The sequence below is a fragment of the Onychostruthus taczanowskii genome, unplaced genomic scaffold (genome assembly GCF_017590055.1).
Source record: "Onychostruthus taczanowskii isolate IOZ18803 unplaced genomic scaffold, ASM1759005v1 scaffold84, whole genome shotgun sequence".
In the NCBI taxonomy this organism is placed as follows: Eukaryota; Metazoa; Chordata; class Aves; order Passeriformes; family Passeridae; genus Onychostruthus; species Onychostruthus taczanowskii.
The window spans coordinates 192,856-217,972 of record NW_024506332.1 but is presented as its reverse complement, the minus strand read 5'-3'; the positions used below and the strand labels follow the sequence as shown (position 1 = coordinate 217,972).

The 25,117-nt window shown below is 41.7% G+C and overlaps 1 protein-coding gene across 1 annotated transcript in view; it reads left to right on the top strand.

Moving 5' to 3' along the window:
* The first annotated feature begins 6 nt into the window (after positions 1–6).
* Positions 7–25,117, top strand: part of PPP2R2A (protein phosphatase 2 regulatory subunit Balpha) — a 36,395-nt gene continuing 11,284 nt past the window's right edge. Inside the window, exons 1-2 of the mRNA XM_041424822.1 lie at positions 7–71; positions 2,517–2,591. Coding sequence (XP_041280756.1) covers positions 65–71; positions 2,517–2,591 — 82 coding nt within the window. The 5' untranslated portion in view covers positions 7–64. The remainder of the gene's footprint in view (positions 72–2,516; positions 2,592–25,117) is intronic.

Sequence of the window (25,117 nt, the reverse complement as noted above, 5' to 3'; positions counted from 1 at the left end):
CCGCCCGCCCCGCCCGCGCCGCCCGCTCCGCCCGACCCGCCGCGGCCGCTATCGCCAGCACAACATGGCAGGTAAGGGCAGCCTGCCCCCCCTGCCCCAGCATGGCTCGGGGGGCTCTCCCCGCTGCCTCCCTGGCTCCCGGCCGCCTCTCCTATTCCGACTCGCTTGCGCCTTGCTGCTTGTGGGGTGGTTTTTTTATCCTCTCGTGTGGGAATTCGTGCTTTGCTCCCACCCACCCCTCCTTCCCTCCGTTCTCCGGGGGGGGGGAAAAAACAGCATGGAAGAAGCAAGGAGGAGCGGGAAGTGGTGTGTTTTGGAGTTGAGGAGCTTGCAGGCAGGGTGGGTCTGCTGCCTTTTCGTAGAATCATGGAATGATTTGGGTGGGAAGGGACCTTAAAACCTATCCAGTTCCACACCCTGGTATGGGCAGGGACACCTTCCACTCTCCCAGGTTGCTCCAAGCCCCGTCCAGCCTGGCCTTAGACACTTCCAGGGATCCAGGGACAGCCACAGCTGCTCTGGCACCTGTGCCAGGGCCTCCCCACCCTCATAGAGAAGAATTACTTCGCAATATCCCAGCTCAACCTACTCTCAGTTTGAACCCTTTCTCCCCCTGTCCTGTCACTACACGCTCTGGTAAGGAGTTTCCCCCTTGAGGCTGTGGGGTCGGTGCTTGTGGTTATTTCTCAGAAGCGCTGCCGTGCACGGAGAGGTTCCAGGTGCAGGCGGTGTCCAGATTGCAGTCGCACCCTTCTGTAGGGAGCAGCCTCTGAGCATCTGCAAATGCCAGTAAAATTTGGCACAGGGCGTAATTAAACAGCACAGGTCTCGCTGTGTTTTCTTTCCCATTCTTTCCACTGCTTGCTCCCCATTTCACATCCCAAAGTACTGTTGGTAGGCTTGGGAGTCTGTGTGCAGAACGGATCTCTTCCCTCTTACTTTTTCTTGCAATTTCTTCATTTGGAAATTTATTCATCCCCCTCCTCTGCACATGAATTGTCTTTTCAGTGCTTTGCATGTGGAGGAGCAAAGCATGGGAGGCTTTGTGAGGCTTGTGCTTTGCCTTTCCCCCCCTACACCATATGCACATGCTCCACCCTCCTCTTGCCGTTTTCGTCGTGGGGGGAAAAAAGTGCCAACTTGGTTCAAGTAAATTGTATGGAAAAGAGGACTTCAGCTCGAAGTAGCAGGAGCAGTGATTCTCTCCAAGCTGTTCCCTTTAAGTCTGCTATGGTGCTAGCTGACAAATGAAGAAGTTGAAGAAAATGCGTTGTAGGATTTTGGGGGAATGGTGGGGGGAGGGAAAGCGTTTTGCCATCTGCATAAATCGGTTCTGTTGCTTGCCTTCACCTCCTCAGGTTATGCAGCTGGATGTAATCCTTCAGGGAAGAATTTAAAGCAAGTGAAAAATGCAAACTGTACTCTGTTCCAGGACTTCTTATTCTGAGGCGCTTCATCTTTTCTGGAAAGATTATTTTCAGGCTTCTGAATTATTTCCTTCTCTTTGAGTTTTTTTGACCCCCTTAACTTGGGAAGAGTCTTCTCCTGTATTCTTTGTTATCTCCAAAGCCCTACCACAGCTCGGGATTAATGTGTAAATGCCATCTGTTGCTCAGCCGGTTTGAGTTGTGTGGAGGAAAAGTTCCATTTTGACAGTGGCTTTTAGGGAAAAAAAAAAAAGGAAAAAAAAAAAACCAACCGAGGCAAGCCCATTTCTGGCTCTTCCTGTATGTCCTCAGCCCTGCAGTGATTTGCTCAGAATGAAATGCAAAAGAAATGGGTGGTGATTTTTGGTGTGTGTTTTGGTGGCACGGTTCAAATGAATCACTGCCTTGAGCCGAGGCAGTAATGTTCCTGAAGTTTTCTCTCCGATCCGTTTTCTATGGTAGTAGAACTTGTCCCCCTCCGATTGCTTGTTTGCTTTTCTGCTTGGATTTGCTGCTTTTTATTTTTTTAGGCTGATAATTGCTTTCATTACTTCTGCGAAGAGATTCTAAAATTGTGGTAAAATTCTTTTTCTTTAGCCTTCAATGCATAGGGTCGGTGAAGTGGGTTTGTGAAAGGAGGAAATTGATTGTGTTGGTTTGTATTGGATGGGAGATTGAAATTTTCTAAAAAAGCACAGCTCTGATAGTTGATATTTAAGCTGTTTGTGTGTGTGTATGTGTTTAGGGGGTTCTGAGTGCTCAAGTAGGAAATAAGCTTTGTGTGAAACACAGCCATTCGTGCACTTGAATTTTAAATTCATAGTTAATGTTGCTTAGTCCAGTAAGCTTTGGGTGAGTGAAGCTTTTACACTGCTTGTGCTTCCCTGTTTTTGACAAACACTGCATTGAAGGCTGACAAGAACAATATCCAAAGGAAAAAGGTGGGGAGGGTGGTGTGTGATTGTGCCTCAGCACTGCTGAGGAAGTGGGCGTGCACAGGCTCTGAAATGTGCAATCTGGAACCATTGTGTGCTGCTGCTGCTGCTCTTGGGGGGGCTCGTTTTTATTGAATTGTTTTCATTTTTTTAGGAGCTGGAGGAGGAAATGACATTCAGTGGTGTTTTTCTCAGGTGAAAGGCGCTGTAGATGATGATGTAGCAGAAGGTAAGAGGAATATTTTTTACTGTTTTCTAACTTTTTAACCATTCCTTAGGTAGGGAGATGTGGATGCAGTCAGTGAAATATCCCAGTGCTGCTGAGTGCACGCTGAGCAAAGCAAATGGACATTTCATGTGCATTCCCATATCCAGATTCAGGTTTAAACTGTGGATTGCAAGTATCATTCAGCACTCTTGTGAAAAAGTTCGGGCTTCCTAACTTTTTTTTGCTGTAATTGTTTTCTAAGATTAAGATTTTTCTGATTTTTTGTCTTTTGATTTGTGTTTTTTCTTAATCTGCAAAATGGGGAATGTGATACTTAAATTCCACAAGGAGGTGTTGTTAGAATTAATATTTGTACTCTTTGAAGATCTAAGTACTAGATGAAGTAATTGTCCCAATCTTTCTAGCCCCTATTAACAAGAGGCGGAAGAAATCTGAATATTTGTGCGTGCCTGCTTAGTACGTAAGGAGCAGGTTTGGCTTTGCAATAATACTGGAAATTGTCTGAAACTTTTCCAAGCTGGCAGTGACAAGTGTCATGTTACACTAAGATGGCTGCCTCTGAATTTCACTGCAAAAACTGCACTGTTTGTTTTGGTTTTTTTCCCTTGGATTTCGGATCATTGGAGGAATGGTGCTTTTCTCTGTGCTGGAGAGCAGAGTCTCTTCTGTGATTGTTCTTGAGGAAAGGTCCCCTGACTTCTGAATTTCTTTTGCCATAAAGTCCTGTTTACACAAAGTAGCCTTTAAGATCATGAGTTAAAAGTTTTCTTTTGCAAGCAGTTGGCCTTGTCACTTATGTAATTCCTGGGGTTTTTTTTTGTTTCTTTTTCTTGCATATCTTGAATGCTCTGACATACAAGTGAGATTAATGTTATATTTAGAAAAGCAGTAACTACAGTTTCCATTATTTCCCTGCTTGACATGTGGTTCAGATTAGCTTCCAAAGGCCAAAAGAAAATATCAGTATAAACATAACTGAGTTGTTTTTATTTATTAGCTGCAGCATGTGGCAAACAATGCACTGAGGCTTCTGTTGTTTGCAAGTTGAAATACGTTTTTTGGAAAGGAGAAAGCTGTAACAATTTCAAGCTTAATTTTAAATTCATCAGGAAGTAGATTTTAAAACTTGAACTCAAAAGTGCTGTTAAGTGTGGTATAATTTTTTCCCTGACAGATTTAAAATTCTGTAACCTTTGTTTTATTTACGTATCAAACTAAACCCTTAATAAGTGCAAGTATTGAAGAAGTTGTGGTTGTGGTAAAGCTGTGGTGCTTGCAAATAATTCTTCATTAAAATAGATGTTGATATGCTTCTAGTAGTAATGAACTTATATATAGGTATAGAAAAGTAGCTGGAAATGCAGAAGTGAGGAAATAGGAAGGAAGGACAGGCTGAGCTGTTCTGAGTGTTGCACTTAGTGTTACTGAAGGTGCCTTGCCAGCCTTGTGCCTCCTGCCAGGCTGGGAGCTGCCCTGAGCACTGCTGGAATCCTGGGGTGGACTTCAGGGAAGCCTTTGAGGGAATTAACTGGCTTCAGTTTCAGCAAGCCAGGCAGCTTGGTTTCCAAAACATTGTAAGAATGTCCATTTTTTGGTTTTGTAGACAGTGTAGCTTTCTGATTCTGTGACCCAAAGAATGAAATTTTTTTCGCTGTCAGCTATACCTGACTTAGGATTCTGAGTCTTGAAGTCCAAAGTGTATTATACTGCCTGGGGAGAGATCCCAAGTATTACTGATGTTATGCTTGCTTGTAATTCATGTCTTGAGCTGAAATTCTCTCCTGTTCCCATGTATTTGGCTCTCACAGTCCATACTGGAAGTTGGTGAAAGCAGTTGTTTATATTGATTTCTTGTTCTACATCACAGTGTTTCACTGTAATTCTGTTGGAAGCGTTATGTATCAGGATGGTTTTTTTTTCCATTTCCTAGCAATATTTCTGGCTTTAAGGTTCGCTTCACACAGACATGGAGCCTTTTGTGGTTCTTGCACCAACTGGAGCAGCAGCTTCTGGTTTTTTGGAATACCCAGTGACAAACTGACAGCGGGTCCAAGTGCAGTCTGAGAATCTTTTTTATTCCCTGCCTTTTCTTCTGCTTTTTTGGGGCAGGCCCACGGTGAAAGCTCAAGGAAATCTTACTGTCTCAAGCTTTAATGACTCTTTAACCACTGTGGTCTGCCAGAGAACAGGTCTGCACTCCAGTCATGCCTGTGGTGAGCACGGTACCAATTTGTGTACAAGGAGTACAAGGCTGTGAAGATCTGTTTCTTGAACGGCTGCAGAGCTCAAAATCTAAATAGCAGTTTGTTGTGGAATGCTGAAATTTCACTGAAAACAAATGTGAAGAATTGGGAGTTTTACTTTCTGTTTTCCTCCTGTTGGTAACTTAGTGTTGCAATATTTACATTGGAAAGCTGTCTTGAACTATGCTAAAACATTGATAGCCAGGAAAACTACATCATTTAATGGCATTAATCAATGGGTTACAAACCCAGTGGTCTCCCTGCAGTGTTTTTTGCCTGTAAAACAGGCCCATGGAGAATAACATTTTGGACAGTAACACTTCTAATACAGTAGCAGTTGTAACAACTTTTAAAAGCCTGTCAAGAATGCTATTATGTAACTTCCAGTATATTTAAGGTCAGACCTGACCTCCAGCCTTCCCATCAAACGTATAACCTATAATTCTTTAGGTACTTGGACTAGGCTGGCTGGTTGTTACAAAGTCGATATTTGGTGGCTTTGGTGGCTGAAACATGAGCTCTGATACACAGTTTTTAATTTTCTGCCTTTCCAACCACTGTGTGATGGATGGATGTGGCATGTAAGGGAAGGGGGGGAAATTGTGTCACTAAAGCCTGGGGAAAGATGGCACTGAACTTGTATGTGGGGCCTGCTGGAGTGGGTCACTGCTGGGGCAAAGCTTTTCTGCTGGAAATGTGAATGTTAGGAGCAGAAGTAGCCTCTCTTCCCTTGGTATGTATGGAATTTACCCTTGCTTGTAAGCTGTGGCCTGGCCGTGTCAGATCACAGTTAAGCACAGAAATCAGGTTATAAATTGAAATCTCGGTGTCAGCTTCATTATAATTCTGCTTCTTAATTTTAATAGATTATAGAAGTTTGCCTTCCAGTGATTTATCAGTCTGTTGTATGAGGACAAAGGTTGTTGTAGTTTGTGCTTCCTCTCTTTCTGAAATAGCTTTCCTCCCTACTTAGTTTTGTATGTTCATAGTTTCATAGACAGGTCTTTTGGGGTGGAGAATACAGAGTGCTTGTTTGTGATAAGTTCAGTGATCAGGTTATCACAAGTGTCTGTAATGCACAGATTACTTTCTGTTGTGCCATCACAGTTTCAGTACAAGTGAGACTTAATTGTCCAGAAATGCCCCGGTGTTTTCTTAATGGAAGTTTCCTTTATGGGAATGATTCTAGAAAAGGATTACAAAGATTTGCAGGAGCAGTTTTGTTGGTTATACTCTTTTGCTGTTTTTCAGAATGTGACATAATAGCAGCTGCAGTTGGGAGCAGCTAAGAGTTGTGAGTTTAAACTGCCTCTGAAAACTACACACTTGCTTAATGGAGTGAGTTTGTACTTCAGAACAAATTTAGTCAATTTGTTTAATTGCTCAGCAGAAGGAGAAGAGTCAGGCGGCTCTCAGTGTTCTTTCAGGTGTAATTCAAAGATATGTGAAAGTCTGATAGTCCAGGTCCAAGGCTGGGATCCAGGAACTTATGCCCTAAGCTTTAACCCTGAGTGATTACTGCTCATCGTGGACAAGTTTAACTGTTTCGTGCTCAAATTGACTCTGAAAGAAGCATCTGAATATCTGCTGTGGTTGCTGATTACTGACTTTATTTATGCTTAATGCTTAACCTTTCTGTGATACTTTGTTAATTATCTATGATTTGCTTCATGTCTCTTCTTAGAGCCAAACATGGCGGTGTCTGTTTTAGACTGAAGGTGATGAACAGATAAATTTTTGTCCATGGCTTGTGTGTGTTAAAAGATGGAAACAAAATTGGACATTTCCCTGGTTCAGAAATGCTTTCTGTGTTTGGTTCTAGGTGTGTTGTGTCTGTCAAATGTAGTTTGATAGTTATTTTTGACAGGTTTCAGAATTGCAGAGCAGCAGTGGGGACTGGTGTTGCTTCAGCAATGGTAGTTTGTCTTGAATGCATGAAAAGTGTTACTTCTGAATAAAGAGAAGTGAAGGCAGGAATAAGGATGGTTATAAAAAGGTTGTTTACTACAATCTGTGGGTTCTTTTGTTGGTTTGGTTGTGGGGTTAGGGGGTTTTTTGTTTGTTTTGTTTTAGGGGTTTTTTTTTTGTTTGTTTGTTTGGTTAGGGGGTTTTTGTTTCTTTTTTTTGTTCGTTTTTTTTAATGAGGATTGATGGAATTGGAGAGGAGAAAAAACTCAGAGAAATAAGAGTGACAGTGAGGTTGCAATAATATTGCTGAGGAAAGATTGGGATATAGTTGTGGGAGGGAAGCTAATTTTGGCTTTTGAGGGCTGTGGTTATGTTCTCTATGCTCATGAGGTAACATCATTTACAAGGAGCAAGGCCTAGTAATAGGTTTGTTTTTAAGAGCTAGTTTGAAATATGCTGTAGATGGGGGAAAAAAAAAGACCCAAGATTATATCCTGTTCTGTATTCCTGAGTCTGCTTCTGTATTTGAGCTCTTCAGCTGTTCAGAGAATGTCTGTATCTGGAGAGAGAAATGGGCTACTGTGTTCAAGGAACTGCTGCTCTGGATGGACTGGAGTGCACATTTAAAGTGTGCAGTCCCCCAAAACAAAGAGCATTTAGCAGACAGATAAATAGGCAGTGACTGTTCAGCTCCCCAGAGGTAATTCAGTCCTCTTTCTTGCATGGGTTTGGAAGCTGGGGCACTTCAGCTTGTCAGTCAGGGATTTTTCTGTCCTTTCTGTGGGGCATTGCTGTTCTTGGAATCTTTGTCTTAAATTAAAAAGTCGTTATAAAGAAGGCTTTTGTGTTGGAAATGCACTGCTAGAGTGATCAAGCCATCAGACTCCACAGCACACATGAGTGCAAGCTAGGCTATCAGCAGCAGTCTAGATGGATTACAGCTCTGGATCAGCTTTGTGAAACTTCTTAGCTTTTCATTTTATAGGTGCTACCTAAATGCTTCTGGTTTGGCTATTTCTGCTGTAGGAAGGGGGTTCTTTGGTAGCTGTAGCTTCACAGGATTTATTTTTGAAGAGCTAAAATGAAGACTAAAGCTCCCAGTGGATGCAGAGCTGAAGGAAGAGTTAAAAGCTGGGTGTTCCAAGCTGTACTGTCTGGGTTTTCCTCCCCCTCCCTTTTTTCTGTTCTCCCTGACTTGCCTATTTAGGCCACAGCTGCATGTTTGGCAGCATTTCTGCTTAAAGAGGCACTCCTTCCCACTCGCTGGCACGGGTGTTCACCTAAGAGGACAGTGAACTTGTTGGGGAAGCTGATCCAGCTGAAAAATTGGTAAAATCATGGTTTTTCACTGGATTATTTTTCGGCTGAATTGAACCCTGATGTGATTCTCAGAGCTCTGCATGTGCTTATCCCAGTGTGGAGAGTGATCCAAGTGGCTCAGAGGAGCAGGAGGAACTCTGGAAGAAGATTGGTCTCTTTGTAGGACTTTACATGAAGGCAGTGCAGGACCCTGATTGATCCCCGAGTGCTCTGCTGCTATGAAGGGTAAAATCAGCTGCTAAAAAGGACTTTAAACCTTTGCGGTTCAAGATCCATACTTTGAACATGTGCTATCTGCAGGCCAGCAATAAAGTCAGTGTTAGAGTATCAGAATTGTTTTGTGATGGATTTTTTATAGTGCACATGGAGCGGGTTTTCTGCTGTGTCCACACAAGCAGTCTGTGGAAATGGGATTTGTTCAGTGATGTTTCGGGCTCTGTTAGTAAAATTAGCTTGTTAGTATCAGTGCAGTTAGTTTCTTTGAAGTTGTTGTAGGAAATAATACCAATTGAATGGGAGGTGGGTTATTACTGATTGCTTTATTGTAAAGCACTTTAAAAAGATAATCTGACAAATGATAATCTTCTCTTGTCGTGTCTTATCAGTCTTAATAGGATTTGAAAAATGGATCTCTTCTTCGGGGTTTCATCTTCACTTAAATTGATGTATTGTCTTGCATTAAATGCTGCAGAATTAGTCTGCCTTTGTTTTAGCTGGTGTTAAAGTGTGTATGCAATTAAATCTGCTCTGCGTGTGCCTCATGGAGCAAAAACATCAATTACTGATGGTACCGAGTTAAGGCTGCAGTTTGTCCTTTCATCTGTAGGAAACACTGTGCTCCCACAATAATTTCATTCTAGAAGATGTTTTAATAAGTGCCTTAAGGGTATTTTTCAGGCCTTTTTTCCTGTTTTCAATGCTCCGTAGTATGCAGCACCATAACTGTGTCTACAGTATTTTTAGTATGGAGTGAAAAGTTTAGCAGAACCAATCAGTGTTCAGTAATCACACTGAGGTTTGCACTCAAAGAAGTTATTGAGAGGAGTAAAAAGCCTTGGCTTGGGTTGATGTTTAGGTTGTGAATGTGAACAGTTACCCTGTTCCAGTGAAGATGAAAGCAGATAAATACAGGAAGTATTTATTAATCCCAACCAAATTGGAGTAATCTCTTTCAAGAAGCAGTGGTAGATCTTGCAGTCAAAATAACAATGCAGGGACATTTTGCTAAGCTTTAAACTTGAGTGGAACACATGTAATTATAGCTTTGTTATATTCCCACAGCTCAGTTATGCTCTTGCAACATGCACCAACTACATGCTGCTTTTTGTGAGGTCAGTGTGTCAGTAAAGTGCAAATAGATGGGACATTGTCTTCCTCTATGCCTTTGAAAATGGGGAAAGCATAAAAAGGGGCCTTAAGGGGTAAAATACTGATACCTTGTGTGTGCACTCTTATTAATAATTTTACATAGCAGGATTTCTGTAATTGAATATAGCGTTGCTCACTTTCTGGCTTCCCACACAGGCCTGCTGTGGAACTCTGCTCTGGGCAGCAGGCAGTGTTCCATGAGGGTGCTGTTGCCTGGGTTTTTAGTGACTGGAAGATTTTGGGTTTTTAATTTTCTTTGAAATTAAGTACCCACCATCAGGTTCTGCTGCTGTGAGCTGATATTACTGAAAGCAGTTCTTTGAGGCTTCTCTGCATAGTTGTAATCCAGTGAGAGAAACAGAAGTGGCTGGAAGCTTCTCTCTTTTCTCTCCTAACTTATCACCCTTTTGTTAGGCACTGGAGGAGAAGCTATTAATTTGGTCAGCCATTCTTTATCAAAATGTATTTTCCTCTCAGCGATCCACAAGTGATAGCACCATGAAGGGAACCAGCATATTTAGGTCACATGTGAAGCCCCTGAGGCAGTTCTGTTTGCATCTAATTTTGGAAGAAAATTTTAGGGTCAGGAAAAAAGGGTTTAAAAGAGTTGCGTTGTAAGAAAGATTGATTTTCCCAAATATATAGAAGACGTTTCGTGTGGAAATGTTTCCCTTTGCTTTTTCAATTGTAGTTCTCAAATCAATACTCTGGGAATAATGAGAGCTCCAAACATACTGGTTTGGCACTCTGGTTTTGAGAACCTGAGAAAAGATAATTAAGGAACAGTTAAGGTAATTGACACTTCATATTATAGTTGCTTATTTAGAATATGGTAAATACGGTGTCATTTCTAGTATATTCTTGTTTCTTGAATGCCAGTAATTGTATTTTCCCTTTTTTTTTCAGTGACTATAAAAAGTATTTCAGTGGCCATTCTTTGCTCCTTAAAAGCAGTTATTTTAGCTGTCGTTTGTGCTATTGTTAAATGATGATTTGAGAAGTCATGAGCTATGTTTGTGTATAGTGCTTATAAATGTAGACTGAAGGTCTTGCTTTATTTTCAAATGACTTGGAAGTGAATTGGTCCACTGGACAAGAACTACATATGAAAATAAAGCTTTGGCTTTCATAAAATTACAATGACTCTCAAAGACAGTTGTTTGAGAGTTCTTGGGCTTTTTTCCAGTGGAATCACCCAACAAACCCCTGATTTTTCTGGTACCGCTCTTGGTGCATTGAGTAGGGAATAATATATAGAAATATTGGCGATAATAAAGAAAAATTTAGATTATTTTTTAATGATTACCCTGTTTGGCTTGTTTTGAAGTGTGACCTTGATGTGGGAAGAGGAATTAGAATTCAAATTACACCACAGCCTGCCTGTAGGTTTGTTGTCACTTCAAGTAGCTGCTGCTCCTGAGAAAAATGGTCCTTCCTGGTGCCTCTGCCTGTCACTGCCTTGAGCTGAGCCAGGTGATCCCTGAGTTCCAGGCTGGTCACTTGGGGAAACCAACCCAAATGAAAATTACATCTCTTGGATTCCTTTTGGATAAATTTTATTCCACATTAGCTTCTCCAGACCTAATTTGTCCAACTTTTAGCAAATATTTGTGGTGGGATAGGTGGTAGTTCTGCAGGAATGGGATGAGAGGTGGAAGGATGGATTGCTTCTCTTGGAGAGTTGATAATGGTTCTAAGGCAACTTGAGAAACTATGGAATTGGGAGCAGTTCAGCCTCCTTCTCAGCCTTGTCACATTCACAGTTGATCCCTGCTTGTTCATAGTCTGCCTTTCACATGAAAACTCAACTTTCAGTGCACTGAGATTTGTATTTGAGGACATTTCTTTTCATAGATCAGTATGAACAAACAGCAGTTGAAGTTGAAGCCTACAGTGTTCATTATATAGCCCAGCAGTGAGAAAATGTCACTGTTTATAGAGGTAGTAGTCAAACATTCATAAGCTGTTTTACTGGAATGTGGAACTGGCAGGAATGGCTTTTTGCCCAGAAGTTTAAAACTTTCTGTATAATCCTTCTGCCTTTTTTTCAGTCAGTTCTCCTCACAGGTTCATGTCATTGTTTTGGTATAGTTTTATTTCTTTGTTTGTTTAAGCTAAATCTTACACTTTTTTTTTTTTTTTTTTTTTTGGGGGGGGGGGTGGTGGGGATGTTAAGTATCTAGGGTCTTTAATTTTATTCCAGATCCTTCTGGAAGCGGTAACCTGCTCTGGAAAGCAGCAGGAGCTGACAGCAGGGCTGTGTTCCTGCAGCAGGACACGTGCTGTGCTTAACCCAGCTCATTTGTGTCTCCCAGTAATGAGATGCCTCAGAGGAAAGGGCAGGAGGAATACAAAGAGCCTTTGGAACAAAACAATATCCCTTGGATTTTGTCTGCACATGAGGTTGTTGGCTCCCTGGAGCTTGGGGTGCTTTTGCTTGGTGTGACCTGAGGAAGCTCATGCCAAGCCTGGGAGTACCAAACATCTGCCTGTTTCTGGAGGATGCTCATCATTGTGCTGGTTCTGAATTGGCATCAACAACTGTGCAACCAGGTCATGGTGCAGCACTGGTGCAAGGTGTTTCTCCACCCTGGTTAGGAGCACATCTGTGTTAGAAAAATGTCTTGGTAGGGTTGTGTCCTGATTTCCTTCCTGCTGCTTGCTCACTGTCCTTCTGAAGGAGTTCTCAAGATAAGCTTTTCTTTGTGCCCATAAACTTTTTAATGTATATATGAACTTCTTTTTCCAGGGGTTTTATGTTGCATTCAGCTGGAAGTTGTTTGGCATCTTCCAATTCATGTTTGTTCTAACCAGGGTATTTGGTCTGAGGTCCATTTTCTTACAGAGCTCTTACTACTCTTTTACTTTTTGCCAACTTAAAAGTTTAAATTTAAATGCCATTATCCCAGGACATGGTGGGGAGACTGGTGGAAAACTAGAAATGGAGATAACTGGAAGTAATTATCTGCAGTTGTTTTCTTTGGAGTAATTTTAACCCTTCCCTGCTTTATTTTCCCTACTTGTGAGACCTGTGTGGTGTTCCCTAAAATAAGGTTCCAAAGCCTTTGATAGTTTTTTTGTAATGATCTTTGACATCCTTGGTAACACTACCAAAATACTCTCTCCTTTTTATATATCAAACATACGTACAACATATATAAACAATTTTTATATATATCTGTTATACAACTCTTCCAAAACCCACAGAAAAGGTCCTGATCTATAAACAGACATATTTGAAACAAACACTTAAAAATAAAGGTTGGTATTTTGCTTTGATTAGTAGACTATATATATAATTTTAAGAGGTGTTATAAATATGCCTTGGAGTTGTCAAGATTCCATGTGTTAGGGTTCTCAAAGTCCAGGCCAGAAATTAGAATTGGCTTCTGTTTAATAATGATTTTTTAAAAGAGGCTGAGGCATGTATGCTTGGGCCAGAATAGAAACACAGGAAAACACTTGCCAAGTTGGGGGTTGGAGGGAGGTAGGGCAGGGGAAGAAAAGGCCACTGGGCAAAGGAAGACTGTTCTTTAAGTTCCAAGTGCCACTAAAGAGGCATTAGGTATTAAAAGGGACTGATAGCTGAATGAGTGACCAGAGTGAGGGAAGTAATCAGAAATTTTGATTTTCCAGTCACTTCGTAGAGCTGTGTATTTATCTCAGCTGGAAACTTCAGTTGTACTTGTGACCTTCACAGGCCCTGTGCTCCCCGGCAGGCTGCCTGAAATCCAGCTGGAGAGCAGCCCTTTCTCCTGCCCTCCCTCCCTGCCTTTCTGGGAGGCAAGAGGAATTTCTGACTTCATTTTTCTTGCTTAGAAGGAGGCACTTCATGCATTGTCTGAGCCACAACAGCCTCCTGCATTCTACACACCAAAGATTAAAGGCCTCCAAATGTTTGGCCTGAGCTTTGCACCTGAAATAAATCCTTTGGTCAAAGAATGTGTTAGAAGAGTCTGAAACAGCAGGGTAGTTTTGAAGAGTTGTTTTTTTATCTCTACAAGAAGAATGCACACCGAGTCACAGAGTTCTGATTTTGAAAGGCATTGCTAAAGTATTATTTTTTCTGTAATAATACTATTACTAAATTTTAACCTGCGGTATGTGTTCTGGATTGGCTTCAGCAAAAAGAGAAAATGAAGCTATTGCAGAGCTCTGTCTGTAGCTTTCTCAGTGACAAGAAAGGCATTGCCTGAAGGCTTCTTTTCTCTATGTGCAGAACAATGGCCCAGTATGTTATTTCCAAATATATTGTTATTTGCAAACAGACCAGCAGCTCCTGACTGCACTGTGCTGTGCAGCCTATTGAAATTCTGGCTGTGATTCCAGCAGAGATTTTTCCATAAATAGCTCTGTACTACTTGGGAACACAAACCCTGGAAAGATCAGAAGTAAGGTCTGCTGAGGGACTGTTTAGCCTGTTATTAGTGTGTACTTCAGGGTAGATATCATGGTGGATGTGAGGAATTTTTCTATGGGGTTAGGTAGAGGCTGTCAGCAGGAATTAAAAATGAAATAATTACCAATCAAATTAGATCCAAGAACTCACAAATCACCTATCTTGAGCATAGGGGAAAAAAGGATAATAAAAATTAATAAATATGAGCAGAAGCAAGTCGATTCTCTTTCTGGATTTTTTAAATAAAATCTATTAGGTAATAACTAAGCATTAGGTTAGGGTTCAAGTAAATACAAGTTGAAAATAAAATTATTTATTCTTCCCATGAACAGACATTAAAATTTATGCTGATTGGATGTTTGTTATGTGAATGAATACCTGCACTAGGAAATGGGCTATATTTTCCAGTGCTGTGCAGGTAAACACCCACTTGAATAAGTAATACAGTAGTATTTTATAGACAATTCTGTTATAATTGGTGTAAGCTGTCTTGAGTCATTTGTAGTCTTGAGGAGAAACTTGTAAACACTCTGTGAATTAGAAAAGAGGTGAATAAATACTTCCTGGGTCACAGGGCTGATTCTCTGCTGGTCCTGTTGCTCATAAACTTTTTTCCTAAGAAAGAATAAATCCCCTTTTAAAAGCAATCAAAGTGTATAAAAATAACTTTGGCATTTGAGAAATCCCTGCTCAGAGTGGGGACTCTGAAGTGTCCTCGAGCCCTGGTTATCAGAGGAAATGTGTTTTATCAGGTGTGAGAGTGAGGATGGGGTCACTGAGACCAGGAGAGCTTTAGGACACTGTCTCAAGGCAAACCCCTCAGCTGTACCTACTGCTCCCTTGGATGTTCATTAAAAACCTTTGGCTGTGGCCACTGAGCAGTCTCAGAAGGGTCTCTGAGATCTTCACAGAGCCTTGGCTATGTCTGAAGTTGTCTCTGCTGAAGGAGCACCTGCACTGTGGGTGGGGGTGCAGCAAGGCTGGAATGGAAATCCGCTCTGGGGCACTGACTTTGTGCTGATAACTGGGGATAACTTGGAGTCACAGAATCTCCTGGAATGGTTTGGATTGGAAGGTATCTTAAAGCCCATCCAGTGCCACTGCCTGCCATGGGCAGGGACATCTTCCACTATCCCAGGGTGCTCTGAGCCCTGTCCAGCCTGACCTTGAGCACTTCTAGATCTGGGGCAGCCACAGCTTCCTTGGGAATTCAATCTCAGCCCCTTACCAACCTCACAAGGAGGAATTTATTGCCAATATCCCATCTTGACCCACCCTCTTTCAGTTTGAACCTGTTCCTTCTTGTCCTGCCTCTCCAGGCCTTTGTAAATAGTCCCTCTCCATCTTTCTTGGTGGGAAGAACAGCTGAACTGCTGACTCCTTTTTCTTTTTGAAGGCCTAGGTGGTATTTGTGAGCTTGGTTCACATTTTTTTGTTTCATGAACATTCTTTTTCATTCTTTGTAGGCACATTGAGAGCAGCTCCCTGAGAAACTGGGAAGTACAAATAAAGCAGCTCTGCAGTCCAGCAAAGCCCTAGTGCTACCAAGGGGTAATTAGCCTGGGTTTGCAAAAGAGATACATTCCCAACATATTTATCACAGAGAGAAGAAATAAAGCTTTAAAGCTTCAATGAGACTCAGTCAAATACTTCTGATGTGTTTTGGGGAATCCCTATACTCTGTGTAACTTGCATTTCAAAGCATGTCTTAGGAGAATTATGGAGCACTTGTGTGAGCATTGTGGATAAACCCTGAGGAGCCTTGAGAGAATGAACTGTGACTTAGCTCTGTGCATACAGGTTTTCCAGGGAGTGGTGCCTTGAGGTGGAGTTGGGGGTCTCCTGAATCTTTATAGATTCCTAGGATGCACTTAATCTCCTGGTCTGCAAGGGTGTTTTCTACAGCTCACAAATGTCATAAAGAGACATTTAATTTCTTTGTTTCAGTGTGAAGCTTATTCTGGAAAATCAGTAAACATGAATTTTTGTCTTCAACAGTGTTAAAATTGAGTTGTTACCCTCTTGGAAATATGCAGTTTTGCTGCAACTTTATTAATGGTAGGTTGTAAGTTAAAGCACTGCAGGCAGAAAAGATGTTGGAACAAGTAAAGTACCAGAGTTTTAAAACCAGGCAAATGCTGTGTTAGAGGATAAATCATCAAATCTGTTATTTAAAAGTTTTTTTGTCTCAATTCTCCTTCTATTGCTCAGCAAGTCCCAGTTTTGTGAGTGATAGTGATAGAACATTCAGGCACCTGAGGGGATCTCAAATGAAGCAGTTGTGGGCATGAAGTTGGTTCCTGCTGGAGTTAATTTTGTTCTACTATAATTAGATATGTATGATCTGTATGCAGTTGTACAAAGGACAGAAATTATGAGTAACTCCCAAACGAAATTCTGCACAATACAAATATAACTAAACCATTCTGTCATCTTTGCCTCAGAAATCAGTGTAGGTTTTGGTAGCTGAAAGTGTTTCTGAAAGAACTAGAGCTGGTATGGATTGTGTACAGCACTTAGTGCAGCTACTTTGCTGAAAGGGATAAGGCGTGGTTGAAACAGGAAAATTCCAAGGAAAGGAAGCTGTTTCTTGTGTAACTTAGCCAAATTATCTCTACGTTGCAGTAATACCTAATGTTTTATCTCTGTTCAAAACTGGAGAAGCAGAGTACCCTGAGACTGCCAGTCCCCCTTAAAACAAACCATAGATTTCATGTTCTTGCCTTCTAGGAAATGTTTCACTTGGGGATAAAATAAATTTGCTTTTAGGTGGAGTTTTATTGCTGCAGCACCAAAGAACACATGCATGCTCATTTTTTTCAGTGCATTTCAGGAAGGTTTGGCTCTTGTGGACTGTTAGAAACTTTGTTGGTTCCCAGAATTCTGTAGCACTTGATGGAAGCTTGAGGTTCTGGGCTGCTTTGCATCAAAACAGGGACACAATCTCTCCAGATTAAGTGTAATTGACGTGGCCTGTGGTAGCAGCAGGGCACAAGCAAACCTAGGCCAGGTACACAGGATGTCAGATGGATTTTATGGCAGATGATGTTATGAAACAAAGTGACTTAAGCATTATAGTGCATTTAGGGTTTTAACACAAATGTTGCTTAGGTAGGGTATTTTTTATATTTTGTGTGTCTGTTATTTTCCTGTCAAACTCCTAATTTCTCATGGAGCACTTAGGGTGCACAGCCTCCGATTGTGCTGTTATCTAACCTCTGGATAACTACTGTTCCCAGTCTTTTTTTGGTAATCCTAGACTGTGAGTGAAGAGGAGTTTTCACTGTAATTGAAAGGGAATTGATGCAACACTGAGTGTGACACATCTTCAGTAGGAGGGCCACTCTTCTTTTCCTCTTCCCTGCCTGAAAATAGATTTAAGCTTCAGGAGCTGGTTGCTCTCAGCAGCTGAATTTTGTGAGGTTAGGAAACTGAACCCCACAGTAGCTTTTCCATCAAACAGGTGCCTGGTATTTAAAAATGCTGAAACGCTGGATTTACTGCTTATTACTTTTTTGTTTAAAAGCAGAACAATTCTGCTTGGAAGGAGGAAAGCTTGTGAACAGATTGAGCCCTTTAAAAAAAATTTATTATTATTCTGTAATATTGCAGTAGCTGCAAAGAAGAGGCTCAATGAGATGCTGTGACCTTCAACTGGTTGTTCCTGGTCCTGGATAAATGTTGTAATTCCACAAACTGTGAAACACCGTCCTTTCTGAGGTGATTTCAGCTGGGTACCAGGAGTGGGGCTGGATTTCTGCCACTCCAGCCTCTCCTGTTTATGATATTAATAAACTGGTGTCAAATGTCCTGGGAACGGTTTATGCAGGTTGAAAGACCTTTGTTTCAGCCAACAATAGACCTGAATTAGTATGAATAGGAAAAGCAAATAGGCACTTCCTGCCATATTTGAAGGAATATTTGAGTTTGGGAAGCATGTTTATTAAGACATGTGAACTAAATGCTCATCACTTGCTCTTTGTCCCCAGCAAAATGTTCCATGTGTATGTGTATTTCTGTTACCTTCCTAAATATATTTGCAGTGCTAATGATGTAAGGTGGAATCCCCTGTTTGAATACATTATTTAGGGTATTCTTTGGGGGAAAAACTCAGCACTTGTGTAATGAAGATTTAAAAGAGGGAATTGACTTGGTTGTTGTTTTCCTAATCACATTTATTCCTGGAATGAAAACTTGGAGGCCTCTTGCAAAGACTAGAAACTATTAGGATAAAGTGAAATAATGGAGTGGTGCCTCAGCCCATCTCGAGGTTGAGCTGCCTTTTACAGAGTGCTGTAACTGCTCTGAGTGGTTTCTGGGCAGAAGATGCCTTTAGAGCCTCCAGGGAATTCTTGTCAGGTATTAAATAATCCTTTATTATTGAGTTTGGAGTATTTTCAAGCTGATGTAGCTCATGTAGAGTTGAAAAATGGTTCTGTCTTGAACTGGTAATGTCCCCACTTTGCAGTAGTGTTCACATGGAGTCACTGGGACAGCAGTGATCTCCCAGAGTTGTGGATCTCTGGAAGAAGCTTCAGACACACACCCCCTCAATTCCAGGATGGGAAGGACTGTAGGGTGTACCTTGAGTGTACCTGTAAAATACATCCTCAGAGGTGGAGGCAGCTCCCAAGGACTTGGGAACTGCAGCGAGGGCCACACTCCTGCTTTGCTGATTCCAAGGTGTTATGTTTTCCACAGCAACTACTGCTGGACCCAGGTTAACCTTTACCTGTTAAATATGCAGTGTCTGGGTGTGGGCAGCCCAGATAGCAGGAGTTTTTTGGGGTGTTTATTTGTCTGGTCTGTTGTAAATGTATTTATTTTCCTGCTTCTCTGCATGTGATCAGGCTGCTTGTGCCTTCTTCTGTTCTCCCAACTAGATCATGTCCAGCCAAGGGGCAAGTACTGGGAGCTCTGGTTTGCAGCATCTTTTGAACTAAATTCATTCAGTTGATACTTTTTTGCTTGGTAGAAGGAGGGAATTTTCCTCTTGATCTGTGCATGTGTTCTGAAGGGAACTGCAGTCACGTCTTAAAGTTTAAAAATGGAAAGCAATTAATCAGCATGATGAGGGTTAATGGTTTCTATCCAGAAACCAAACAGCTTTGCATGTGTTGGTATAGAGAGAGCATTCTTCTGTCTGCTGTTGTTGTGAGAGGATTTTTCACAGTCATTTTTGAAACACTTACTAATAAAAACTTGTTAGGGGTTAAAAACTCCAAAACTATTAAAATCTCTCATCAGATGAAATGGTTTCAAGAGGCCATTTCAGGACTGTTTCCTGATAAGAAATCCTAGCCCCCTAGGGTTTCTTTCTTCTGTAGGTTTGTTGTGAAGCTGGCTTGAAAGGAGTTACAGAGTGCAGTGCCAGACTTGGTGAGCAGAAATAAAACCCACAGCCAGGTGGTTGCAGTGAGCGTGGTACAGGTGTTGCACAGTGGATCACAGCTCTAAATCAATTTAAGGTGTAAAAGTTCCTTCCTAAAGCTTATGGTATTATTTTTCAGTGTGAATGCTTTCTTTTCACAAAGATAAAATTTAAGAGCAATTTTATGTCATTTTCAGTGGTAGGAAGCAGGGACACATCAGTATCTGACACATCTGTTTTCAGAGTGCTTTGACGTGCTGCCGTTTGTCATCTCTGTTTCTTCTTCCCTGCCACCACAGGTGTCTTGGAGTCCTGTGCACTGGAGACTTGAGTTTCCTACTATAGATGGAGACAGGAAGCCAGGGGTCTGAGCTCTAAATAAGTTTTTCTTTCTGTTCTAGCAAAGCTAGATTCTGGCCTTGTTGTAGATGGAACCTCATGGAGGCTGTAGACAGAAATGCAGTTAATTGGCATTTTGGGTGTGGGCTCAATGGCCTTTGTAAATCCAGCTGTGCTAGCTGGAGATGTGGTTGCTCCCGAGTGTGTTCCTTGCTTTCCCCCACAGCAAATTTGCTCATGTGATGCCTTCAGCTCAGTCTTAGTGAACTTTGTTGGCTTAGCAAAATACAAATTGTTTAACAGAAATGAAATGTGTTACCGTTGCCCACAGAAGTTTGAGGTGGTGGCAGTGTCTGTTGAAGATGATTATAAGTGTTCCCTGCAGTGATTTCTGCTCCTTCTGAGAGTTGCTAGGTTTGCACAGTTCTTTGCTGGTCTCTTGCCTTGGTCCAGGAATGGACTGTGGGGAAAAATAATGGTAGTTTTAGTGGTGGAAACTTGCCCTGAGCAGAGATGTTGAAGCAGTTGCCCAAGTGAGGCACAAATGTGTGACAAACACAAGAGTTAAAACATCCAGTGTGCTGTTGCCTGTCAGACCTGGATTGTAATGTTGACCATAGATTGTGCTTTCTGTGAATTCTCTTTAAATGAGGCTATTACTTTGATGCCACAGTTAACTCAAGATCCCATAAAGATTTCTGGATGCATAAGAAGCTGCTGTTCCAGATGAGAGATTAGCAGATGGTGATTCTGTTCTCTGCTTTACTCTTACCTTGTAAAACACTTGATCTACATATTTGTTCCTGTCCCAGCTTGTAGAAGCTTTTGAGTCACTTCTGTGATAATCCTGTTCTCTGCAGCTCCAATGCCATCCTCTCACTTTGGCTTTGCAGGGAGGAGCAGCTTCTGGTGCATGGGACAGATGGATTTGGAGTTGCTCTGCTCTGAGTGCTGAGCCCAGTAAAGCTGTTTAGGAGCATTACTGGCCTTACATAAAACTACTGGCAACAAGACTGGGGCTGGTGCCACTGTTCCTGCCGTGGGAAGGGATGGAAGTTTGCTGTTGTGTTTTCTAGGAAGCCATGACGCTTAACAAAAGTTATTTGCATGAATTTGCAAAACCACCAAAACAACATTGTTTGTACTTGAGTATTATCTCTAGAGTATCTAAGTGTTACAAATGCAGCTGTAAGTTCTAAGCTGTCCTAATACACACAAATCCCGTGGAGTGTTGGAGTGCTGATTCTTTCCCTTGTCTCCAGTTCCACCTCCCATTAACAAAAGTGACTAATTCCAGCTCCTGCTTCTGAAGGCTGGGGATAACAGAGTGTTCTTGCTGTCATTGCTGGTACATGGATTTGACAGCACAAAGAGTGATGTCAGGAGGATGTGCCACACTGAGCTGTGCTTTGCTGTGCAAGAGTAGAGTCCTGCTTACCTGGGAGCCCACAGTGAGCAGGGCAGGCATGGGGCATGCTAAGGTGACTTAGGAAGTAACAGGAAAAACTTAATCAGGCAGTATCAACTTTTACTTTAGGGAGCTAAATAAAAAGTTAAAAATTAAATGTGTAGTAGCAATAATAATGAATAATAATAATGGCTTTCTAATCCAAAGTTGAATTCATTGTTGAACTAGAACTTCCCTAGTGTATCTTTCCTCAAAGGTTTGGCAAAGTTGGAGAAGGAAAGGGAGAAGAAAGGGTGAATAAAAGAAAAGAAACAGGAATATAGAGGAGTCCAAGAAATTAGAGCGAAGTTATGGTGGCTTAGGCCTGCTTGACAAGGTTTCTGTTTGATTATTTTACTTAGGTGAGTAACTTATGCTGTGGAATACTGTGTGTATTCCCTGTTTGGCCACTGGTACATTGTGTATGCTACGTGTGGGTAGGGATGTGAATAGGACTGGGTGAGTCTCAGCGCTGAAGTGCATCTTCACCAAACAGCACTACGTGCTTTCAGCATCAGCAGGAAAATGATGACTTCGTCATGGTCACGTTTTTAATTTTCAGCCTCCCAGGCCTGTCCAAGTGAGTTCACTCACTTGGAGTGAATGTGCAGGCCAGGGAGCACTCTGTAAATCTTCCTCCTCTCTGTACAGCTCCCAGGTTTGCAAAGCAAAACCCAGCCTGATCACTGTCTGCTGGAGCTGCACCCGGGGCTCCTGTGTTTGTGTCTGCCCCGGCACGGCCAACAGCACTGAGAAGCGAGTTGGCCATCAGACAAATTCCCCTCCCTGGGAAGGAGGGCAGCTTTGTGCTGCCAAATTCCAGAACTGGTACTTGGGAGAGAACAAGGAACCAGCTGACTTTGGCGGAGATGCATGGCACAGAGGGAGGATTTTTGCCACAAGGGCAATAACCCCTTTCTGGCTTTTCTATTTCTATGTGCATTTCTTCCTGTCCCCATATTTTAAGGAATTAATGCATTTTTAATGCCCTCTCTAGTAGAGAAGAGATCTATTTAAAGGACTTTTGGAATGAGTCTCAAGTAGTAAATTGAACAGTAAGAATGCCTTCTCCCAACTGCCTTTGGATTTGTTACCTAGCCACTTCAGGGAGCCGGAATGAATGCAGGGAATCCTTCAGGCAAGTGAATGAAGAAGAGGGAAATGAAGTCAATAGTAAAACAGGTCATGGTAACTTTAGAGCATACAATCCTTGTGTTCCCCTCCCCCTCTCCACAGACTTAAATTAGGGATGAGGCTGGAATGCAGAGGGTGTTTTCTTTTACACCACCAGCACTAAACAGTGCGTGGCATTTTTCTCTCACTCTTTTCCTGGGGTGTGAAGTTGTGGTACCCTGTGTTGGGAGCCCTCCTCTGCACACAGACATGTGGTCGGTCACCCTGCCTTAACCTCCTTTAAACAGCCTTCCTGTTCACTTTGGGATTAACACCTCACTATCTACCTTCAGAAATAAATACACAATATATCAGGGCTCTGGATAAAGGAGTAAATCCAAATCACAAACAGTGGGGTGTTGGTGGGATGACTCAGTGTATTGTGCGGCTGCTTAAAATATTTGAAGCTTTGGAAGAACTTTTGTTTCCTCTCCAGTGTCTTTCATTGTTTGATTGGGGTATTTTCCCAATGATGAAGTATATAATTCCAAAACAAAACCATTATTGGAGACAAGAAAGTCCAATCAAAAGCCATAAATTTCTGTCATTAGCTGTGACTTGAGCTGGAGTTTCTGGAAGTTCCATCTGTTCAGTAGTTTGAAACAGGGAGGTTTGCCTCACCCTGGATTGAAAGGATCAAACACCCCACAAGTGATTTCCAGACACTTAATGTCTGCAGGTTCTCCTGGACAGATACTCTTGCTCTCTCTAGGAAGAATGGCTCAGGCATATTCAGCAATTGTGCATCAAATCAAATATTTCATTGCCTTTATCTCCCATTATGTTTATCCACTCCTCTGCTGCTTCCTCAGTTTGAGGCTGTTTGAGCTTCCATGGATTATAATACTAATCCTAAAAGTTGCTTTCTTAATGTTTTTCTTTTGAGACCGTTTCTGAAGTATCCTTGGATACTTCAGAAACTGTTTAGTTTCATGAAAATAGCTTTTCCAGGCTGATAAACTGAGGACGTGGTCTCCATGTTAGGTCGGCAAATTCAGTTTTCACTTGCCAGGACAGAATTGCCAACCTGTAAATAATCTGCTCTGCTATATGGATTTTTATAATCTTGTTTAAGATTATTTTGAGTTGCTCCTTTGGAAAATTCCAGAAATGGTGTTTTGAGCCACTGGGAAGGTATATAAACAATGCTTCCTAAATAATTTAAAAATGCTTTTTAAATGTTACAATTCTTTGTTCAGTTCTTGGAAACATCAAGAGATTGCTCCACTTGTGTAAACACTCTGATTCACTTGCTCTCTGCTTAGGCAGCAGATCAACGTGATACCAAAAACTTGCACAGAAACCTTTTGGGTCTGGTGAAATAAAGACTCTCTTTGTTCCTGCCATGATTGACTCGCTGCTGCAGAGTAGGTGACATGTTTTGCCTACCAAGCATGTTTTCTAGGCAGAGTTTATATAAAGTTCATGGAACATTAAAACAGATAGCCTCTTCTCTACTAATAAAATCCTCTTTATTATATTATTGGAAACAAAGTTAATACAGAATTGCTTTTCAGGTTTGTGATGGGCCTTCTGGAATGAAGTCATTGGATTATGGTTTTCTTTTGCTGGTTTGGATTGATGAAGCTGGTTTATTCCCTTTTTCCATAGACATTTGGACATTGGTAAAACTTCACCACAATCCTTTCTTTAAAGTTTTAGAAAACTTGATGGTGACAGTGCACATGTTCTGCATTCACTGCAACATGTGGAGGGCCCCAGAGTGTGAAAGTGTGTTTAAGTATTTGTCACTGAGTTTTTCTTGTTCCAAACTCTCCTTTTAACAGGGGAAAAGGCACTTGAGATCTGTTGGATTCCTTTATTGTTCTTTTTTAATTTGAGCTGGTTCTCTTTCCAGTGCACTGGCCCAGTGGCCTCAGAGCCTTACCTGAAGCTCTGAGATGTGTTTTATCGTTTGCCTATTCCCTGTCAAACACCATGCTTTGATTTTTTTTTTTTAATTGCTCCTCCAGTTTCTGTCTCCATATCTGCTGTGGAAGAATTTAGTCCTGCTTGAATCCAGTCAAGTGTCCAGATCTTGCTGGTGGTTTTGATTTTTGTTCGAGCGCTTGAAAAGTGAAGATGTCTCATTGGATCTTAAAAACTTAAAGCAGGTTGTGAAAATAAAGATGATGTGCAGAAGGAGAGGAAAGCTTTGCCAGATTGTAGCTGCTGGATCTGGGACAGCTGTAGGAAGCTTTGGATGGCTCTGGGGGAGGCAGACTCTGCCCTGTCTCCGTGTGCTGATGGATCAGGGACCAAAACCTCTCTTTAGTTTGACATTTTTGTGGTCAGTGGCTTGGTTTGACTATAGAGTTTTATATCTCTGAGGTGGAGATACAACTGTGCAGCAGCTCTGTGTTTCCACAGTGTTTGCTCAGTGTTTTGCAGAACATTTTCATTGATAAATAGATTACAGGTTATGTAGGTGATTCCCACCCCACGACCCCTTTGCTTTCAGGTCACTAAAAACATTATTTGAAAGCATTTAGCTGTCTCAGAAGTGTTTCTACAACAGTAAGTATCTGTGAAGGGATATTGAATGGAACTAAAGGACAAGTGTATAGATCTGTGCAGAGAAACACTTGTAAATGATGTAATAACCTCTGAATTCTTGGTTCCAAGTTATGCAAGGAGAAACCTGGTTCACTTGGTACTGGTATTGCAGGTGCCCTGCAGGAATGCAGGTGTACCCTGCTGTCCTGATTTTTGTCTTTGTCACAAATGTGTGTTCATCTCTTGTGATTGATGCTGCCATGTAGTGTTTCAGACCCTCAGCACTGGCAATGTCACACTGCAGCTTGGTGTCAGAGATGTCCTGAGATGCTTGAGGGGAGGAGAAGACAAATCTCCAGCTTACGGTGTGACAGATAACACTGTGGCCTAGGAGGGGTTTGGGTATCACATCAGGGGTCAGTGGTTATTTATCTCTGACATTGTGCTGGAAGAAAAGGGCAC